General features: G+C 37.5%; 1 protein-coding gene across 5 annotated transcripts; it reads right to left on the minus strand.

Moving 5' to 3' along the window:
* Positions 1-315: 315 nt before the first annotated feature.
* cep63 (centrosomal protein 63) lies at positions 316-16,627 on the minus strand. 5 transcript variants are annotated; one of them, XM_088349794.1, is made up of 13 exons: positions 16,122-16,627; positions 15,136-15,313; positions 14,955-15,050; positions 13,088-13,213; positions 11,092-11,184; positions 10,877-11,032; positions 10,726-10,808; positions 9,154-9,297; positions 8,988-9,081; positions 7,186-7,251; positions 6,837-7,006; positions 4,824-4,995; positions 316-3,486 (listed from the first exon to the last, which is right to left on the minus strand). In XM_088349794.1, the coding sequence occupies exons 1-13, from the start codon at positions 16,160-16,162 to the stop codon at positions 3,322-3,324; spliced, it is 1,584 nt and encodes a 527-aa protein (XP_088205920.1). In that variant the 5' UTR covers positions 16,163-16,627; the 3' UTR covers positions 316-3,321. The 5 variants fall into 5 exon arrangements, with proteins under 5 accessions (XP_088205920.1, XP_088205917.1, XP_088205916.1 ...); XM_088349791.1 differs by lacking the exon at positions 7,186-7,251 and having other exon boundaries at positions 10,726-10,805; positions 16,122-16,624; XM_088349790.1 differs by lacking the exon at positions 7,186-7,251 and having other exon boundaries at positions 4,824-4,992; positions 16,122-16,624.
* Between the last annotated feature and the right edge of the window lie 1,743 nt (positions 16,628-18,370).

Genomic DNA, 18,370 nt, shown 5'->3' on the forward strand with positions numbered 1-18,370 from the left:
TGGCAAATCACTTAAAAAGTGGTGGGTGTGGCTTATAATCAGGTGCACTCTATAGTCTGGATTTTACGGTAAAAATAGAGTTCGTACACCTTCATGTCAAAATTCAAGCATTTTTCAAGCACTTTCAAGGCCATTTTTTGATTGTTCCAAAACCTTCTAAGAAACAAATCCAGCGCTGATATCATTTATCTACGATCTGTTTGTGTTAATGTACTGCTATAAACTGACATAAATTCTGCCAATCCACTTCAATAATGCACGCGCAGCTTCAATACGTCACATTTGTTTGCAAACAGGGAAAAGGCTCTTTAGGTGTTGAGTAATAATGGAGTTTAATAAATAAGACAAATACATTTCTGTACGTACAAAAAGCAGAAAAAATAGCCAAATATTAATTCATTTTAATGATAGATTGCCCCGAAGCAGAGTGCTCACATGAAAACTCGATAAGGACTGGTGCCACCATCTGCATCATTTTTACGCACTTTTTAAAAGCTTTAATTATTTTAAAGAGAGGTCCATCGAATCAGACTGCCAGGAAACATGGCTTTGGAAATAATTGTAAGCATTTTTAAGCACCTCACCCAAAATTCAAATATTTTATTGACCTTGAAAACACAACAATAAAATTCAAGGATTTTCAAGGATTTCATGCACCAGTACAAACCTTGTCAAATACTCTAAAAGTAGGCACAATCTAGTTATATGTGGTGGTATTACACTATTTTTTCAGACATTTGGCTTCTTCATAAGGGTTCCTATAGCTCAGTGGTTCCCAAAGTAGGCGGTGGAAAGATCTGGGGGGGCGGGGAGGAAGAAGGGAGTGGTGGGGGGGATGCGGCAGTCCGAAGTCAGAAGATTGAACGTTAGTACACAACAGGTTAGGGCTGCACGATTAAATGAAATGGAATCGACATCGCGATGTGACGTAGTCGGGTTGTGAAATCGCAAAGCACTGCGGTTTTCAAGGTTTTGTAGTGAGTGATGGAGTTTTGGCCAACCACAATTGTTACTGTTCGGGTTTTAAAAGCGCCGACCGATCAGAGGCAAGTTTTATAAATAGCACAAGCCAATAAACGCGATTCAAAGTTCGCAAGCGCCACACTATGCCATGGTGGACTCCGTAAACATAGTCCCAGAGTCAACGAACGAGAATAAACGAAGCTTGCACCGGAAAATGGCGGTATATCACTTGATGGACCTATTTGGGTTTCGACGAGGCGGACGTGGAACAGAAGAAAAACCCCGTCGCAGAATTTGCTTTTGCATAGTCGCTGGGTGATTTGTACCAGCACTTAAAAAATGATCACGGCATGTAAAAAGGATTACAAGTAAAAGACGAAGAAGGTGCATCTACAAATGGACTGGGAGATAAACAAACCACCATCAAAGCAGCATTTGCGCCCTTCACGCCGTACGAAAAAAGTTCACAAAGCACAAAGAAATAACCAATGCTGTGACTCGAGCTAAAAATGTCTAATGGTGTCAAACCCCAAAACTGCATTATCGATTAGAGGTAACACTTTTTATTTATGCAAGTTAATAAGTGAAATGTTGTAATACGAGTAATAAATAGTTGTAGCAGTACTGTTAATTAGCAGGAATTGTGGGTTTGAATTAATACCTGAATACATTTCTTGCACTAATGAACATGGTAAATTTTATACTACACTAATTGCAGACATGTCATGTTTACAGCTTTAAAAGTATGTGGATTATTATTACAGTGCGATGTTTACCTTTTTAGAGTGTGCACAAATCATTTTTGTTGTTATTTACTTTGTTTGGTGTGGGTTATTTTAAGTGCATACATTTCATCTTTTATACTGTACAAATATTCTTGTTTTTTTTAAGAGTTTATTATTTCCTTTTTTTTTTTTTTAAATATTATTTTCGTTAGATTTTGACTTTGTTTGGTTATTAAGACATGTCAAATTAAATCATTGGAATGTTATTTTGTGATGTTTTATTTTGAAAATTCTCCAAGCCACTGTTTTAATGAGCTTGAAGGGCGATCTAGTGCATTTCATAGGTGGGTAGATACTTCTATCGATTGAAGAATTGAATTCTAGGGTTTGACTGGGGAGCCAAGGGGGCACCAGCCTGCCAAAGTTTGGGAACCATTGCTATAACTAAAAGAAAGTTCAAGACTATTTGAATTGCCTTTTTAAATCTAATTCAAGACCAGGTTGACCCAACAAGCAAACAAAAAACACAATTGAAACCAACAAAACAAAAACACACCACATAACTTAGAGACAATTTCAAATAAATGTTCTTAATTTTCAAATGAAATTTTGGTCCAGGTGAAAACTTTCCATCTGAAAAACACAGCACTCTCCAAAGTTTTAGACATGGAAAACCTTAAATGCCCGGATGCCGCAAAAGTTAATTGAATTATTGAAAAAGACAATTGATAAACGTAACTAAATCTATTTAATTCAAACAAATATCAACCTCATTAATGGGTTTACATTTTTTAAAACTTTGGAATATTGGATAAGAGATATTTTTATGCCAATTAAGTCTTTTTTTTTTAGAACAATGAATTCAATGCCTTTTAAGACTTTTCAAGGACTCACGGGAACCTTTCTTCATACACACATAAATACACACAGTCCCTTTATTTCTAAAACTCATGTGCATTTAGACTAAAAGTGGACAAGAGATGATTATTTTAAAAATAGTTAAGTGCACTTTTGTTTTTAATATTTGTTTCTTTTTTATATGTCATTTATTTGAACTATTTTTCTTATTTTTATGCAAATTATCATATGTATACATATTTGATCTTAATTAGGGCAGCACGGCGGCGCAGTGGTTGGCGCGTGCGCGGCACAGTTCTGAGGCCTTGGGTTCAAATCCAGCTCCCGGGAGTTTGTATGTTCTCCCTGTGCTTGCGTGGGTTTCCCCCGGGCACTCCGGTTTCCTCCCACATTCCAAAAACATGCATTTCAGGTGAATTGGCCGGTCCAAATTGTCCCTAGGTGTGAATGAGCGAGTGAGTTGTCTGTCCCTGTGTGCCCTGCGATTGGCTGGCAACCAGTTCAGGGTGTCCCCTGCCCACTGCCCGATGATTGCTGGGATGGGCTCCAGCACCCCCGCGACCCTACTGAGGATAAGCAGTGCAGCTAATGAGATGAGATGATCTTAATTATAGGTTTTTTTTCCTTGTTCTTCATTGAGAAAAACAAAGGAGAAAACGTTTTTTCTCCAATTAAAAAACAAAAACAAAAAAAAAACACGCGGAATATTGCTCGTCACTTTTGAGACATTTAATGTGTAAAGTGTTTAAAAAGAAATGTAGTCTTTCGACCACTGTCACGAAGTCTTGGCGGTGAGACGCTTAACTATGCTGGCAGCGTTGCTGTCACCCATGCTGAGGATGTGCGTGTCCATCTTGTGCAGGAGCTCCTTGGAGTGAAGCTTCTCCTTCTCCAAGTATTGAGACACTGTGGCGTCCACCTGAGAGGACGCCCACACATTCTGAACAAAAATCAAAAGTGTTCGAAGTCACTAGTGATGATGCACAGGCTTTTTTATGTATTTACAGGGTTCGTACACCTTTTTCACCGCCAACTTCAAGCGCTTTCAAGGACAATTTTTAAAGAAGAAATCAGTGTTGATAAAAAAATAAATGAAATGAAAATTCTTGTTGACTTTGATGATTAAAATAAAGTCGCTATCTTACTGCTAGCACATACTGTGCGATTTTGAGCCGTTTCTATCCATGATATAGGATCTTTTGTGCTATAAACTGACATGAATTCTGCCGTTCTGCTTCAACAATGTACGCGCAGCTTGGCTATGTCACACTTGTTTACAAACATAAAAAGGGCTCTATAAGTGTTGGCTAATAATCAAGTTCAATACAGGAGACAAAAAAGAAAGAAAGTACTTTATGTATAAAAAGCAGAAATATAAGCCAAATTGTTCCGAAGCATAGTGCATTCAATCTTTCAATCTTAGAGACTGCTGATCTTTTGCTTTTTGTTTTACTTATTAATTTATATTTGGTTTTCAGAACATCTGTGTCTAAATTTGTTAAAGTAGAATCAAGAATAGCTATTTGATATGCATTTTATAATTTTTTTATGGCACTGAACGGTTGTTTTTAATTGATATTTTATAATTTTGTATTTTAAAGGATTTTGTGTTGTTGTTTAACTTTATGTTCAGTGTGTAAAAAGCTAAAATAGTTTTGTATTTTACATATTTTGTTGTAGATCTCGGATTATCATTTATATTTCAAGTACTTTTCAGGGATTTTCTGCAAAACGTAAAATTATCAATTACTAAAGAATTTGGTGCATAGTTGATAATATATCATTAGAGAAACCAAAAAATCTGAGGAGCCGTTTGGGAGCCGTAAGAGCTTCTCAGCGAGCTAAGAGAGACGGTTTCCTAAATAGAGCTGTCCTCTTGGGTGAAACCAGTAAGTCATGCTTGACATGTCAACGTCATAATGACAAGCCACCAAAGCGCCCGTGTCAGCGTCATTTTCACACTTTTTAAAAAAGTGTCTTCATTTATAGCGTGCTTTAAAGAGTCAAACTGCCAAGAAACATGGCAGGGGCAACAATTCCAAGCGTTTTCAAGCACTTTACCCAGAATACAAGCATTTTCCAGACTTTGAAAACATTTTTAAGGATTTAAGGATTTGTACGAAGGAACATGGACCACCACATCAGTCCCACCAATTATTTTTGAGGCATTTTTATATTAATTATTTATACATTTACTCATGTATTTAAGTATTTATTATTGGGGGCATTGTTTTGTTTTCGTTTTTTGTCTCCAAATATTTAGATCCTTGGGCATACCAGCGATAAGGGTGAGAAGGGTTCGCAACCATCTGGAGCTGGTTTGGTTGACGCAGACTTCCCACTGGAGGCTTTCCCGTCACTGGGGGGCTTCCTGGACCCCGACGAACGCAGCTCAGTGAACAGACGTTGGATGTTGCCGTCGTATGATGCATCCTTGTTGACATCACTGCTGAGAAAGCAAGAGGGTAGAGATGAGTTGAACACATTTTGCCCTTAGCATAGAGAATTATTGCAACGCTCCAAGAGGTGGTATCCTCTAAATCAATTTTTTCAGACCGAGGACAATCAACTTTGGCCTGGACGGATCTATCGACACTAACAAAGATGTTATATAATGAAATTGTGAATATGCTTGATTGCTATTGAGTTTTTCGAGAAAGGTTGTTCAAACCTCACATTGTGTTTGTTGTTAAAATCGTCATATTGGAATATAATATTGTGAATATGCATGATTGCTGTTGTGTTGGTCATAATTGTTTTCTGTTGTTGGTGATCTATTGACACTAACAAAGATGTCATTTAATGAAATTGTGAATATGTTTGATTGCTAATAGGATTTTCGAGAAGGGTTTTTCAAATCCTCACTATGTGTTTGCTGGTAATAACATCATATTGGAACATAATATTATGAATGTGCTTGATTGCTGTTGTGATTGTCATGATTGTTTTATTTTAATATTAGTGTCAATAAATTTGTTCAAACCAAAAAAAAAAAAAATCCTCTAAATCAAGCTAATAATATATAATAATATCAAAATATTTTAGAGCGATTCTCACAAAGTAAACTAAGCGCAATGTGCTAATACTAATGGTCTCTAGCATTAGCTGCTAATGACACTATGGAATTAAAGGTACGGTGTATTATTTAATCCAGGGATCTGTCAACAGTGTATTATTTGATATCTCTGTACTGTATTGTGTCGTAACAGCCGCAGACAAGTGCAAAAAAGTACAAGGAAGAATACAGACTACGGCGACTCAGTGTGAACAAACCGCACCATTCTTCTTTTCATGTTTTTCGCCATGCCTTTTTGCAGGATATTTTGTTTTTTTGAGTACCCGTAGAAGCAAAATGGCGGACAATTTCAGCTCCCCCTAGATGAGAATCATGTTTTGTAAAATAAATGCCTATTTCCCGTTGACATGCACGTTTATCATTGTTCATGTACTTTTGTTTATTTTTTTTAACTCAATAATTTTTTATGTGTATACAGCATTTTAACAAAAGGGGTTGTATTGATACACACTGTCCCTTTAGAATATTAATCAAATGATGGAAAGGAAGGAAACCATCAAATAATCAAGTGATTCGATCGTAAAGTTGAGCTATTCTAGTATGGAAAAACGTGATTAATCATTATTACCTTTTAAACGATTGAGTGGATCAGCGGTTTTGAAGAGTTTCCTTATTAACGTATTAACTATTTCTGTTTTAATGGCATGTGCATGAGTAAATATTTTGGATAATTTTCTGACAAAAAAAACATTCTATCAAACACCATAAATAGGTTTTTCATTGGCCAGAATGAGAAAAAAATCTTACCTAAGATGAGGAATAATAACATTTTAAAAATGAATAATTGAAAAAAACATGACAATGAATCTTATGCACAGAGTCAGTTTTGGTAGATTATTAAATAGTAATAAAATCAACTAATCATTTTTATTTATAATTTTAAAGGGAATCCAAACTAGTATTTTACTCCAATCCAGGCTAATACTACACTCATGTAAAGGTGTTTGATTTGTTAACCATAGTAACTTTGAATGAACACAATTGTTTACGTTGGTACGTTGGTTTATGACAGTGTACATCTTAAACTCATTTCACTTGGGGTGGGTGAAGCAAGGGTCTGGTTGAGGTTGGGCCAAACTGGGTTTTCCACAAAAAAAAAAAAAAAACTCTGACAGAAGCATTACACTGCTTTAAAATATCTTGTTTTCACAAAATAATTCATAGAGTTCAGATAGAAGATAGAGTATCTGGGATATTTGGTGTGATGGGCATACCTTTGCACAGGGGTCTTGGAATGGTCCCCCGTGGCGTGTCCGTGTGTTGGCAGTCCGTTGGCTCCCATCCACCGGGGGAGGCGTGACCCAGAGGCGAGGTCACTTCTCAGCTGCGTCTTGTTCTGTTCCAACATGAAGGACTTCGGCGGCGATGCGGGCGACGCCCCGGCCTGCGTGAACACAGGACCTTGCGAGACTTGAGCACAGCCAGCATCTCCAGGACAAACTCCACAAGCTTGATTTGCTTTTTCTTATTCTTTTTTTTTGGTGCGTCATAACACCACAGAAAGGGAATTTGTGATAATAACCATAGAGGAAGAAAAAGGGGGGCAGTGGCTGTAACAATCACCTGCTTTATCATGGCATTCACTTCTCCATTGTGCCTCTGCTCCGTCTTTGACAGCTTCTCTTGGAGCTGGGCATGCCAGTCAAATATGAACATGAAATTTATAAAATATCCATTTTGGAAAATTGGTCCATTGAAAATGTGATAAGTGCAGGGTTGGGTAGGGTTACTTTAACTTGATTACTTTCAATTACTTTGACAAAAGAAACTATATATGAATACAATTATGACTCACAACACGTGGTAAGCTCTCTCTCCTGGCTTTGATCTCTTTGATCTCCGGCAAAACGAACATAAAATGCGACAGAAACAAAACGAAAATAACAGCTTGCCAACATCATTTTTGCCGTTCCATGTATTCCGTTACTCCCCAAGCCTGCACAAAATGTAGTCATTTTATTCATATTTAGTTTCATTTGTCATTTATTAGCATATTTGGTATTGGAGTAATCCAAAAGTAATTGAAAGTAATCCAGTTAAAGTAACCCTACCCAACCCTGCATAAGTGCTATATAAAAACAAGTTATTTGGTTACATTAAACAGGCAATGATAAATAATGTGAAAAGGATGTATAGTGAAAGCTCTAATAATTGGTAAGTACCAATACAAGGTATTTTTGTTGAGATTTTAAGGGATCGGTATTCTCAAGGATTGCCAATGTAAATGTCGACTGCCCTCTAGCGGCCGTTTTACAATTAGAAAATAGATACAGTATCAGGAATAATAGTTTGTATCAAGCATTTTTAAAGAAGATTTATGGGTTTCTTGAATAATATCAGTTTTTGGCATCAGCATCTGGTATCAATATCAACAGCATTTTGAAAAGAGAGTACTGTGCTGCTATTGGTCTGACAAAAATAATCTCGAACATCCATTGAATGTAAATGTGCATTCAAAAAAACATTTTCCCCCCCAAAATGATACACCGGGATATTAAAATAATTGTGTGATTTGCCTCTGATGAAGGAACATGGACCACCACATCAGTCCCACCAATTATTTTTGAGGCATTTTTATATTAATTATTTATACATTTACTCATGTATTTAAGTATTTATTATTGGGGGCATTGTTTTGTTTTCGTGCCTCTTTTAGATGGAGTTTGTACTGTATCACAACGGTACATATGTCTCTCACCTCTGCTCTTTTCCTGACTACTTGAGTCAGCACATGCACGCCCCAAAAATATATAATTAAATGAGGGACCAATGATGCTATGAGAAATGATCACTCTTTAGATACACTGAGCTCCCAGATGGGTACAATTAAAGTGTGTATATCTAAAATGTGTACATTCAGGCAACATTGGAAGTACTTTAATGTATTTCTAACAGTGTGGGGTAATTAGTTACATCTTAGTATGTATGGGGATGTTGATTCAAGAATATGGACTTCCTAGTCAATAATGTGGGCGGCACGGCGGCTGAGTGGTTAGCGTGCAGCCCCATGGTGCAAAAGTTCCGGGTTCAAGTCCAGCTACCGCAGCATCCCTGTGTGGAGTGTGCATGTTCTTCCTGTGCCTGCGTGGGTTTCCTCGCATTCCTAAAACATGCATGTCAGGTTAATTGGCCCGTTCTAATTGTCCCTATGTGTGAGTGAATGTTTTTTTGTGCCCTGTGACTGACTGGCAACCATTTCAGTGTGTCCCCTGCCCCCTGCCCAAAAATGGCTGGGATGGGCTCCAGCACCCCCGCAACCCTACTGAGCATAAGCAGTGCAGGTAATGGATGGATGGATAGTTGATGTCACTTGCTATATTTGTTTGCAGGTCTCTTCAGTGTGAGGAAAAAAACTGATGTCGAACCTGAGTCACTCCTGCTTCTGAGTTATCATAGGCTTCATTTAGCACCCTGGCTTCTTGTTGCACCTTTGCAGGCCGAACGCTCATCTCTTCCAGTCTGAGCACACACAACACGAACACATACAAAACACAATAACCAGCCAACAAGATTAAAGTGGTGAGCACTTACTTTTTTTTTAGCTGTGTCACTTGCGCGTTAAGGTGTGCCTCACACAAGCGGGAGCACTCAAGCTCCGCAGACGTCCTTTCTAAATCTTCACAGACCTTCTCCAAACTGGCAAATTCATGAGAGGTCGCATGCTCCTCCAATGAACTGAAATTAGAACGTATACACAATTATCAAGCCACACAGATTAGATCATGCTGATTAATTCAGAACAAAAAAAAAAATCACATTAATACACGCATCCATATAATTACTTACTTTAAACTAGGGCTGCAACAACGAATTGATAAAATCGATTAAACTCGATTTTTAAAAGCGTCGGAAACTGATTACCTCATTGATTTGTCGTCTTGCGCAATTTATGAGCCACTCGGCACGTTAATCAATGCAAGTGTGTTGTGAAGTTGTAGTACCACTTTAATCCGGCAGAAGGCGCCTTGAGACAGTTTTTAAACAAGTATCTTTTAAAAATATATTTTATTAAACATTCCATCATTACAAAGTTGTCGAGAAACAGTCAAAAAGTACAAAGTTAACGAGGGATAAATAAAATAGGGCAGCACGGTGACGCAGTGGTTAGCGCATGTGCAGCACAGTTCTGAGGTCGTGGGAACCTCCTGCGTGGGTTCAAATCCAGCTCCCGGCCTTACTGTGCGGAGTTTGTATGTTCTCCCCGTGCTTGCGTGGGTTTTCTTCGGTTTCCTCCCACATTCCAAAGACATGCATTTCAGGTGAATTGGTCGGTCCAAATTGTCCCTAGGTGTGACTGAGCGAGTGAGTTGTCTGTCCCGGTGCGCCCTGCGATTGGCTGGCAACCAGTTCAGGGTGTCCCCTGCCCACTGCCCGATGATTGCTGGGATGGGCTCCAGCACCCCGCGACCCTACTGAGGATAAGCGGTGCAGCTAATGAGATGATATGAGATAAAGTAAAAATAAAATTAATAATGATGACATGCTTATCTCTTTACAAGGGACAGCCCTTCTAAGCATATTGTATATTATTTGCACATTAGGAATGTTGATCATATTCAAAGATTTAACAGCAAAAAAATTTTTGCTAAAGCAGTCTTCTTACAATGAGGTTTAAATTCTCCATATTTTTGCTACACATTGAAATGTCTTTGATTGTACTTTGTTTTTGTTTTGTGTGATAAGTCTAAATGATTACATTTAGTTATGATCTTTGGATAAGATAGTAAGATATAAACATTTCACACATTTGCAGGTGTAGAGCATTTACATTTGAATGTATTTTTTATTGTTTTTTGTCAAACACTTGTTTTTTAATAGAATACTCTGTTCTGTTGTGCACTATTTTTTTTATCCGTCTAAATCTTCAATATTTGAATATTGGATGAGATTACTTTATTTAAAAAAAAAATCTGATTCATCAATTACTCGTAAGAATAATCGACTGATTCATTGATTATTAAAACAATCGTAAGTTGCAGCCCTATTTATACAAATTACTTCACAATTGTTTGGTGACAACAACATCCATTCAGACATAATAATTGATATAAACCAAACTATGCACTCTCTTATGTTCACACAAACGAGCAGCGGATTACGTACCGCACTGCTTGCTCTTTCTCCTGCAGCATGAGCTCAAGTTTGTGGACTTCATTGCGAAGCTGTTTAATCTCGTCCTTCTTCTCCTATAAATCACCACTCGACTACAGTTGTTGTCCCAATACTTTTTTTAAACCAATGACACCCCTACTACCTGCTGTTCCTTGCGGTCCTGCTCCAGCTTGTTGCGCTCCAAGGCTCGGAAGCGTTCCAGTTCCACATCCTGCTCGTGCAACTCGCGGTGAGCTTTTTCTAGCTGAATGCGCATTTGTTGGATGTCTGTGCAGCAGTCAGCGTGCTGTTTATTTGCCTGGACACAAGAAATCCATTAGGTGTTGTAATTATAATTATTTTGTAAAATGTGTTTACTTTGACGTGGGCAAGCTCATCATTAAGATTCTGCTTGACGGCCTCGGACTCAGCTAACCGTTTCTGGTAGACCAGCCATTTCTGATTGTACTCCTAGAGCCCGGGATGTAGAGATTACCAGCATGTGAGAGCAAAGGACATACCAATTAGGGCTGCAATTAACGATTAAGTTTATAATCGATGAATCGATTATTTTTTTCGATCGATCGGATTTCTTAAAGACATTTTGAGTTTCCTCCTCTTTATTTAAATATTAAGTTTTGGACGGATAGAAAACCAGTGCACAGAATAGTCTGTTATGTAAAACAATGAGGAAATACAAGTGTAAACAAAAACACATTAGTATTGTATGCTAAACACCTGCAAATATGTAAGATACTCTTTTCCAACACCTTATCCAAAGATCATATTACATTTGGACTTATCCATCCATTATCTGCACCGCTTATTCTTAGTAGGGTCACGGGGGTGCTGGAGCCCATCCCAGCTATCTTCGGGCAGTGGGCAGGGGACACCTTGAACCGGTTGCCGGCCAGTCGCAGGGCACACAGGGACATACAACTCACTCGCTCATTCACTGGGGATTAGGGACAATTTGGACCAGCCAATTAACCTGACATGCACGTTTTTGGATTGTGGGAGGAAACCGGAGTGCCCGGAGGAAACCCACGCAAGCACGCGGAGAACATGCAAACTCCACACAGGAAGGTTCGATCTCATGACCTCAGAACTGTGCCGCACACGCGCTAACCACTGCGCCGCCGTGCTGCCCACATTTGGACTTGTGCAAAACAAAAAATAAATAACAATACATTTCAATTGATTGTAAAAAAAAAAAATAATAGCTACAAAAAATATATCAACAATGTGAACTTTTCAAAATTGTCAACAAATTTGTTTTTTGGGGGGTTAAACTTTGGAATACGATAAACATTGCCAATTTGAAAATGATATGGGCTCAAGAATTTGCCACTTGGGTAGAATAGAATAAACCGTCTTTATTGTCATTACACAAAGTGTCAATGAAAATCAAAGCTAGGTAGACATGTAACGGTAGACATGTCATTATTGTTATTTTTCTTTTTACTTTATTTTCTTATTTTCTGATTTCCCTCTCAGTAGTTCTGCAGCAATGTCAGTCCCCTTGAAAACCGTTAACTTAAAGTTGAAACCTTTATGCCAGATTTATTTGTAAATGATAAAATGTTCAATATTTAGGATTTTCAAAAATGTAAAATAACTTTTTTTTTATAAAAACATTCTTGGTGCCCCCTGCGGGACTACAGCAGTACAGCAAATCCCAGCGTCACAACGGCATTGTGTGCTTTCTGGTTTTTCATTGATTTATGGTACTTGGTGGCTCATATAAATAACTCGATACAACAAATTGATTAACTTTGCCAATGCTTATAATCGATTTAATCGATTACTTATTGCAGCACTAATACCCAAAGAAGCAAGGAACATGTGATATTAAATAACATTTCAGAAAAGTTTGGTCATTTCAAACAACTCAATGAGCAGAACAGTTCATAAAAAAAATAAAGTGAAGTCATGTTTATTTGTATCGCCCTTAACAACAAAAAGTTCAAAGGGCTGTACAGACAACCGTTACACCAACCCCTTGATCTGAAACCTAAAGGATGAACAATTTGTTACAGTCTAGTTAATTATGTAAAAACAAATTGCTATGTTTAAGTTAATTTGCTTTCTGAGGTTGAGGCACCTTTTCATTTTTAGGGGTGACACTCAATGATAGACGTGATGCCACGACTATTTTGGGGATTAAAAAAAAAACGATTGAAAAATTAAATGACTGACGTTTGACCTCACTCCCAAGCTACCTCTTTTTTCTGTCATGTCACAAAATCAAACTAAGAGGTACAAATGAAAAGCTATAACAGCAATAAGTCAGTTTTGATCAAATTAAATTACAGATTTTGTTTACTATGCGATGCGGTTTGTGACATGTCCAACAAAGCAATTTATAAAGTACCTCAAGCTTATCCTTTAACATGCTGACTTCAGGTGTGTCGTCCTCTTTGGATTTTGAATCCTTAGTGATGGCCTTCTTTGCATGTTTGCGCTCAAGCTTGTGATAACTCCTTTTTAACTTGTCCAACTGAGGAAAACAAATTGCACCAAAGTCAGTGAGGTAAGATACTGATGAAAACGTTCTGCTGTTTTATAAAAAACATCACACGATCAGAAAACTAGATCGTCAGACAGTCAAGTCATGTTTATTTGTACAGCCCTTAATCACAAGAAGTCTCAAAGGGCTGTACAGAAAATACAGTCATTACCAACATGGAATATAGGTAATCATTGTTTTTTTTGTAGTTACCGTAAATGCTGGACTATAAGCCGCTACTTTTCCCCCTAACTTTCAACCCTGCGGCTTATTCAGTGATGCGGCCAATTTATGTAATTTTTCTAACGGCCGCTAGCGGCGCTCGAGTGTTGCTACCATTAACTGCCCTGTCAAAACTATATTATTATTATTAAAGCTTTGAAAACTCTCTCGGTGTACCGTCTTTTTTTGTAAATATGTGTAACGTATGTATAATATGTATTTGCAACTGTATATTTTTGTAATGTATTTATTTGTATTTATTTTAGACACTTATTCTGATATGTTTCACATGGGTGAACGAAAAATGAGGGGCGTAACAAACGCGGGGTGCCGAGTTTAAGTGGGGGCCGCTAAAGGTGAGGGACAGACAAGGAAAGAAGAGGGGGTAAAAAATTGGTTAAAGAAAAAGGAGTTGCGTGAGTAAATGTGTTCATCTGATATATTTTTCCCACCCTCACCTTTGGAAATATACACTTTTTTCCTTGGATTACTTTCATTGGGACCAGGACTCTGCAGGTCTGCATCAAACCTTAAGTACCGGTATTATTTTCCGTCTATTTTTCCGGCTGTGATTTTTGGACTGTGGACTTTAATGAAGGATAGTTTCAATCGCGGGACTTAAAGTTGGGTTTGGGTTAATTTTGTGTTTGTGTTTCATGTTTAAATGTGGGCGCATGCGGCTTATATACAGGTGCGGCTTGTGTATGTACAAAATCGGTTTTCCTCTTAAAATGTGGTGGGTGCGGCTTATAATCAGGTGCGCTCTATAGTCCGGAATTTACGGTAATCAGAATGGAAGATGCTGCTACAAGGATTGGTGTTTTTACAATTTCCAGTAGACCACAAGGATACAGCATTACAACCTTATGATGCTTTCACTTTTTTTATTGAGATATTTTTTCGACAACTCTTTTCGGTGTTTTCCCCACTTCACGACTGGAAAATAAATACTTATTATTATCAAGGATCACAAATGTCTACCCTTGCTCAGTTTCATGGGCGTAACGGCAATCATTCATCCACTTTTTGCACGGCTTATCCTCACTAGGGTCGCAGGGGTGCTGGGGCCTATCCCAACTCTCTTCGGGCAGTGGTCACAGAACACCATGAACTTGTTGCCAGCCAGTCGTAGGGCACACAGAGACAAACAGCTCACTCGCTCATTCACACCTATGCACAAATTGAACAGGCCAATTAACCTGACATGCATGTCTTTGGAACATGCCAAGTTGAGAACATCAAATTCCGCACGGGGAGGCTACGGTAACAAATGAAGAGACAATTAAACCAAGGATATCTAAGTCCACGGAAGTGGAAGTTTTAATATCGGTTGGGTTTTTTTTTCATCTGCTGTTGCCACCTGCTACTCCACTAGAACAGCTCAGGTCACATCAATGGTAAATAGTGGCAGCAATTTCACTTTACGTATTAACCTCAGAACCAATTATTGTTGTATCCCGAGGGGCTACTGTACTGCCATATCTCTTTTTGACAGCAACCAGAGCCTTACCTCCTCACTGACTTTTGCCAGTTCCTTCTCATATTTGACAGCCAGGTCCTTTGGTCCAGCTTGGAGGTCCTCCACCTGCTTGCGAAGAACTCCGATCTAGTATGGGGGCATCAAAGACACAAGTCAGGGTTTTGGCAACAAGTCAAGACAGTCACTTCTAAGTACTTTACTACTATCTCACCTCCAAGTCTTTGCGCTGGATGATGAGCTTTAAGGTTGCTACTTCATCCTGGCCACCCCTTAGCTGCAGCTTGAGGTTGCGAACCTGTACTTCCCACTCGCTCCTTTCCCGGCTCATCATGATGTCGATCTGTCGCATCAGCTCCTGGAGCTCCGGCTCGCACGACGAAAGCACGGAGCTGGAGAATCGAGGCAACGCATGAGTAAAAGAACAGAAACCATACCTGTCAACCTGTACAGTTTTGCCATTTAATATGCATTTCAAGACATGTACAACTTACGAGAAAATCAGTACAGAAGCAAATTGTTCAATTATGGGTACCATCCGGTATACACCAACTATCACGAAACGGCAAATCAATCAAGTCAAACGAGTTCGCTCCGGTAGCCTCTATCTCCATATCATTTTTTTTCGTTGCAAACAAAGCGAGCGGTTTGATGTAGTGAAAGGAAGTCCGTCTCTTAGAAAACGTTTTTTTTTTCCGGCTCAACTCATTAAAGAGAGCCGGCTCTCAAACGGCTCACCCACTTTGATGCATTATATCACGAATTATGATGTTGTATAAAGAAGTTACGAAAAAAAGGAAGTATAAACTGAGAAAATGAAAAAAAAAAGACAGGTTTGTGGTTATCCCTTTACTCAGTATATTACCAACAATAATTTAATGGAGAAAATGAATTCATAATTTGAATAAGAAAATGTATTATTCTACTTAATTATATTTGCATGTATTTTTCCTTCTACAGTGAGCGTCCAAGCTACTTAATATTTGAACTTTTTTTATAATAAACCTCATTCATGTCGAGACACTCAGGATTTCACAACAAAATATTAATTAACAATATATATGATATAACGAAACACATAAATAAACAGGTTTGAAAAAAATGGTGTAAAATTATTTTGTAAGGGAAAATACGACAGTTTGTAAGGGCATGGAGCCCTGGAGCTTGACAGGTATGGGAAAGTGGTAATAAGACTCTAACCTGAGGTCTGAATTCATCAACGATCCTAAACACGCCTCCATAGTAGTTCGTTAATGGTTTCTAAAGTTGTAGTCCGTCTTGATCGGTCGGTGGATTCATTCAAGTCTCAGACATGGACCGTCTTTAGCAACAACCAGCTAACCAAGCTCTATGGCGCCACACACGTTTAAAAGAGTTGCGACGTCACACTGAACACTTTTTCTGTAGCTGGCTTTTCAAACGCATGAAAAATACATGTATACATTTTAAATATCTGGTTATCTTGAATACATAACTTTAAAAGAACGTAAATATATCAAAAAAAGACGAGTTGAATGAAGAAAACTTCCTGTTGTTAAGCGGATGCCCCGCCCATTGATGTTACGTCATTACGTCAACGTAGGAAAGGACACTTTTTTCCTAAACTGTTACTTTTTTTGTCTAGAGAGAAATTATTTTCATTTTTTGGACCACGTAAATGCACCGGTGGCTGAAAATAAAAGTATTTTAGTTAAAATTCATGTGCGTCAACGTCACCCCATTTGTCTGTAACGTTATCACGTCGTAGGTAAAAGCGTTACTATGGAAATGATGCAAGCAAAGAACGCCAGTCTCCCTCTGTGTTCGAAATCATCCCTTATTATGAATGCACGTAGTGGACTTTGTTGTGCGTTTACTGTTTTGTAGTGTCATTCGATTTTCTCTAAATGAATGTGAGGTTTGAACAATTTTTGCCCTTTACACATTGGTTAACTGTTAAAAGTGTCGATAAAAAATGGTCAAACAATAGTATTGCCCTTTACACGTTGGTTAATTACTGTTAAAAGATAATAACTCTGAAATGGTTTAATTTATGTTGAAAATGTCAGGAAAAAAATGTTAAAACGTCATATTGTTACGTCATATTGTCAGAGATAACAAAATTGTGAATATGCTTGTTTGATGTTGAGATTGTCGTGTTTGTTTGCTGCTGTTGGTGTCGGTGGATTTGTTCAGACCAAAAAACAATCGACTTTGGCCTGGACGGATCTATTGAAACTAAAAAAGATGTTATATAACGAAATTGTGAATATGCTTGATTGCTGTTAAGATTGTCGAGAAGGGTTGTTCAAACCTCACATTGTTTGTTTGCTGTTATTAGTGTCAATAAATTTGTTCAAACTAAACAATCATATTGTTAGAATATGAAATAATGAAATTGCGAATGTATTTAAATGATGTTAAAAGAGTCGATAAAACCTCATATTGTTAGAATATGATATAATTAAATTGTGAATACGTTTAGTTGCTGTTAATAATGTCGACAGAAATTGTTCAAACCTCATATTGTTAGAAAATGATATAACGAAATTGTGAATATGCTTAATTGCTGTTAAAAGTGCAGAGAAAAAATGTTCAAACCTCACATTGTTTATTTGCTGTTAAAAGTGTCAATAAATTTGTTCAAACCCCAAAAAAAACCCTAAATGAATGTGGGGTTTGAACAATTTTTGCCCTTTACACATTGGTTAACTGCTGTTAAAAGTGTAGATAAAAATTGTTCAAACCTCATAGTTAGAATATGATATAATGAAATTGTGAATATGTTAATATGTTTAATTGCTGTCAATAATGTCGACAGAAATTGTTCAAAACTCATATTGTTATAAAATGATATAATCAAATTGTGGGTCTATAAAAAATGTTCAAACCTCACATTGTCTATTTGCTGTTAAAAGTGTCAATAAAAATTGTTCAAACCCTAAATGAATTCGAATAATAATTGTCATTATTATCATTGATAACAACGTAGTGAAGATTGTTTACGATGAGATTAGACCTGGCATTCTTGGATAAACATGTAATAAGGACTTAAAATAGAAAAATGTGATAAAAAAAAATGTGAGGATTATAAGACAAACGTATTGAAAAGGTAGTGCTTGAAGACTGGCCTAAGATTAGACCTGGCATTCCTGGATAAACATGTAATAAGGACTTCAAATACAAAAATGTGATAAAAAATGTAAGGATTATAAGACAAACGTATTTAAAAGGTAGTGCTTGAAGACTGGCCTAAGTTGGACGTGCATGAGAACAATAACACGATGAAAAGTAGTGCAATGACAAAATTGCACAGAAAAAAATGTGAACAAGCAATGTGCACTATGTATATATGTGTATATATATATATATATATATATATGTTACGGTCGGTGGATTCATTCAAGTCTATATATATATATATATATATATATATATATATATATACACAGTGCTGAGGCGCACTGTAA

The sequence above is a fragment of the Urocampus carinirostris genome, chromosome 12 (assembly GCF_059441175.1).
Source record: "Urocampus carinirostris isolate Australia breed hairy pipefish chromosome 12, RoL_Ucar_1.0, whole genome shotgun sequence".
NCBI classification, from domain to species: domain Eukaryota; kingdom Metazoa; phylum Chordata; class Actinopteri; order Syngnathiformes; family Syngnathidae; genus Urocampus; species Urocampus carinirostris.

Excerpts from the sequence above, each read along its gene's own strand:
- cep63 (XM_088349794.1), bottom strand. The coding sequence starts at position 16,162 with ATGGAGGCGTGTTTAGGATCGTTGATGAATTCAGACCTCAG. Across the intron at positions 10,809-10,876 it reads AGGACCGCAAGGAACAGCAG|GAGAAGAAGGACGAGATTAA; the intron begins GTAGTAGGGGTG and ends GGTGATTTATAG. Across the intron at positions 7,007-7,185 it reads TGAATGCCATGATAAAGCAG|GCCGGGGCGTCGCCCGCATC; the intron begins GTGATTGTTACA and ends GTGTTCACGCAG.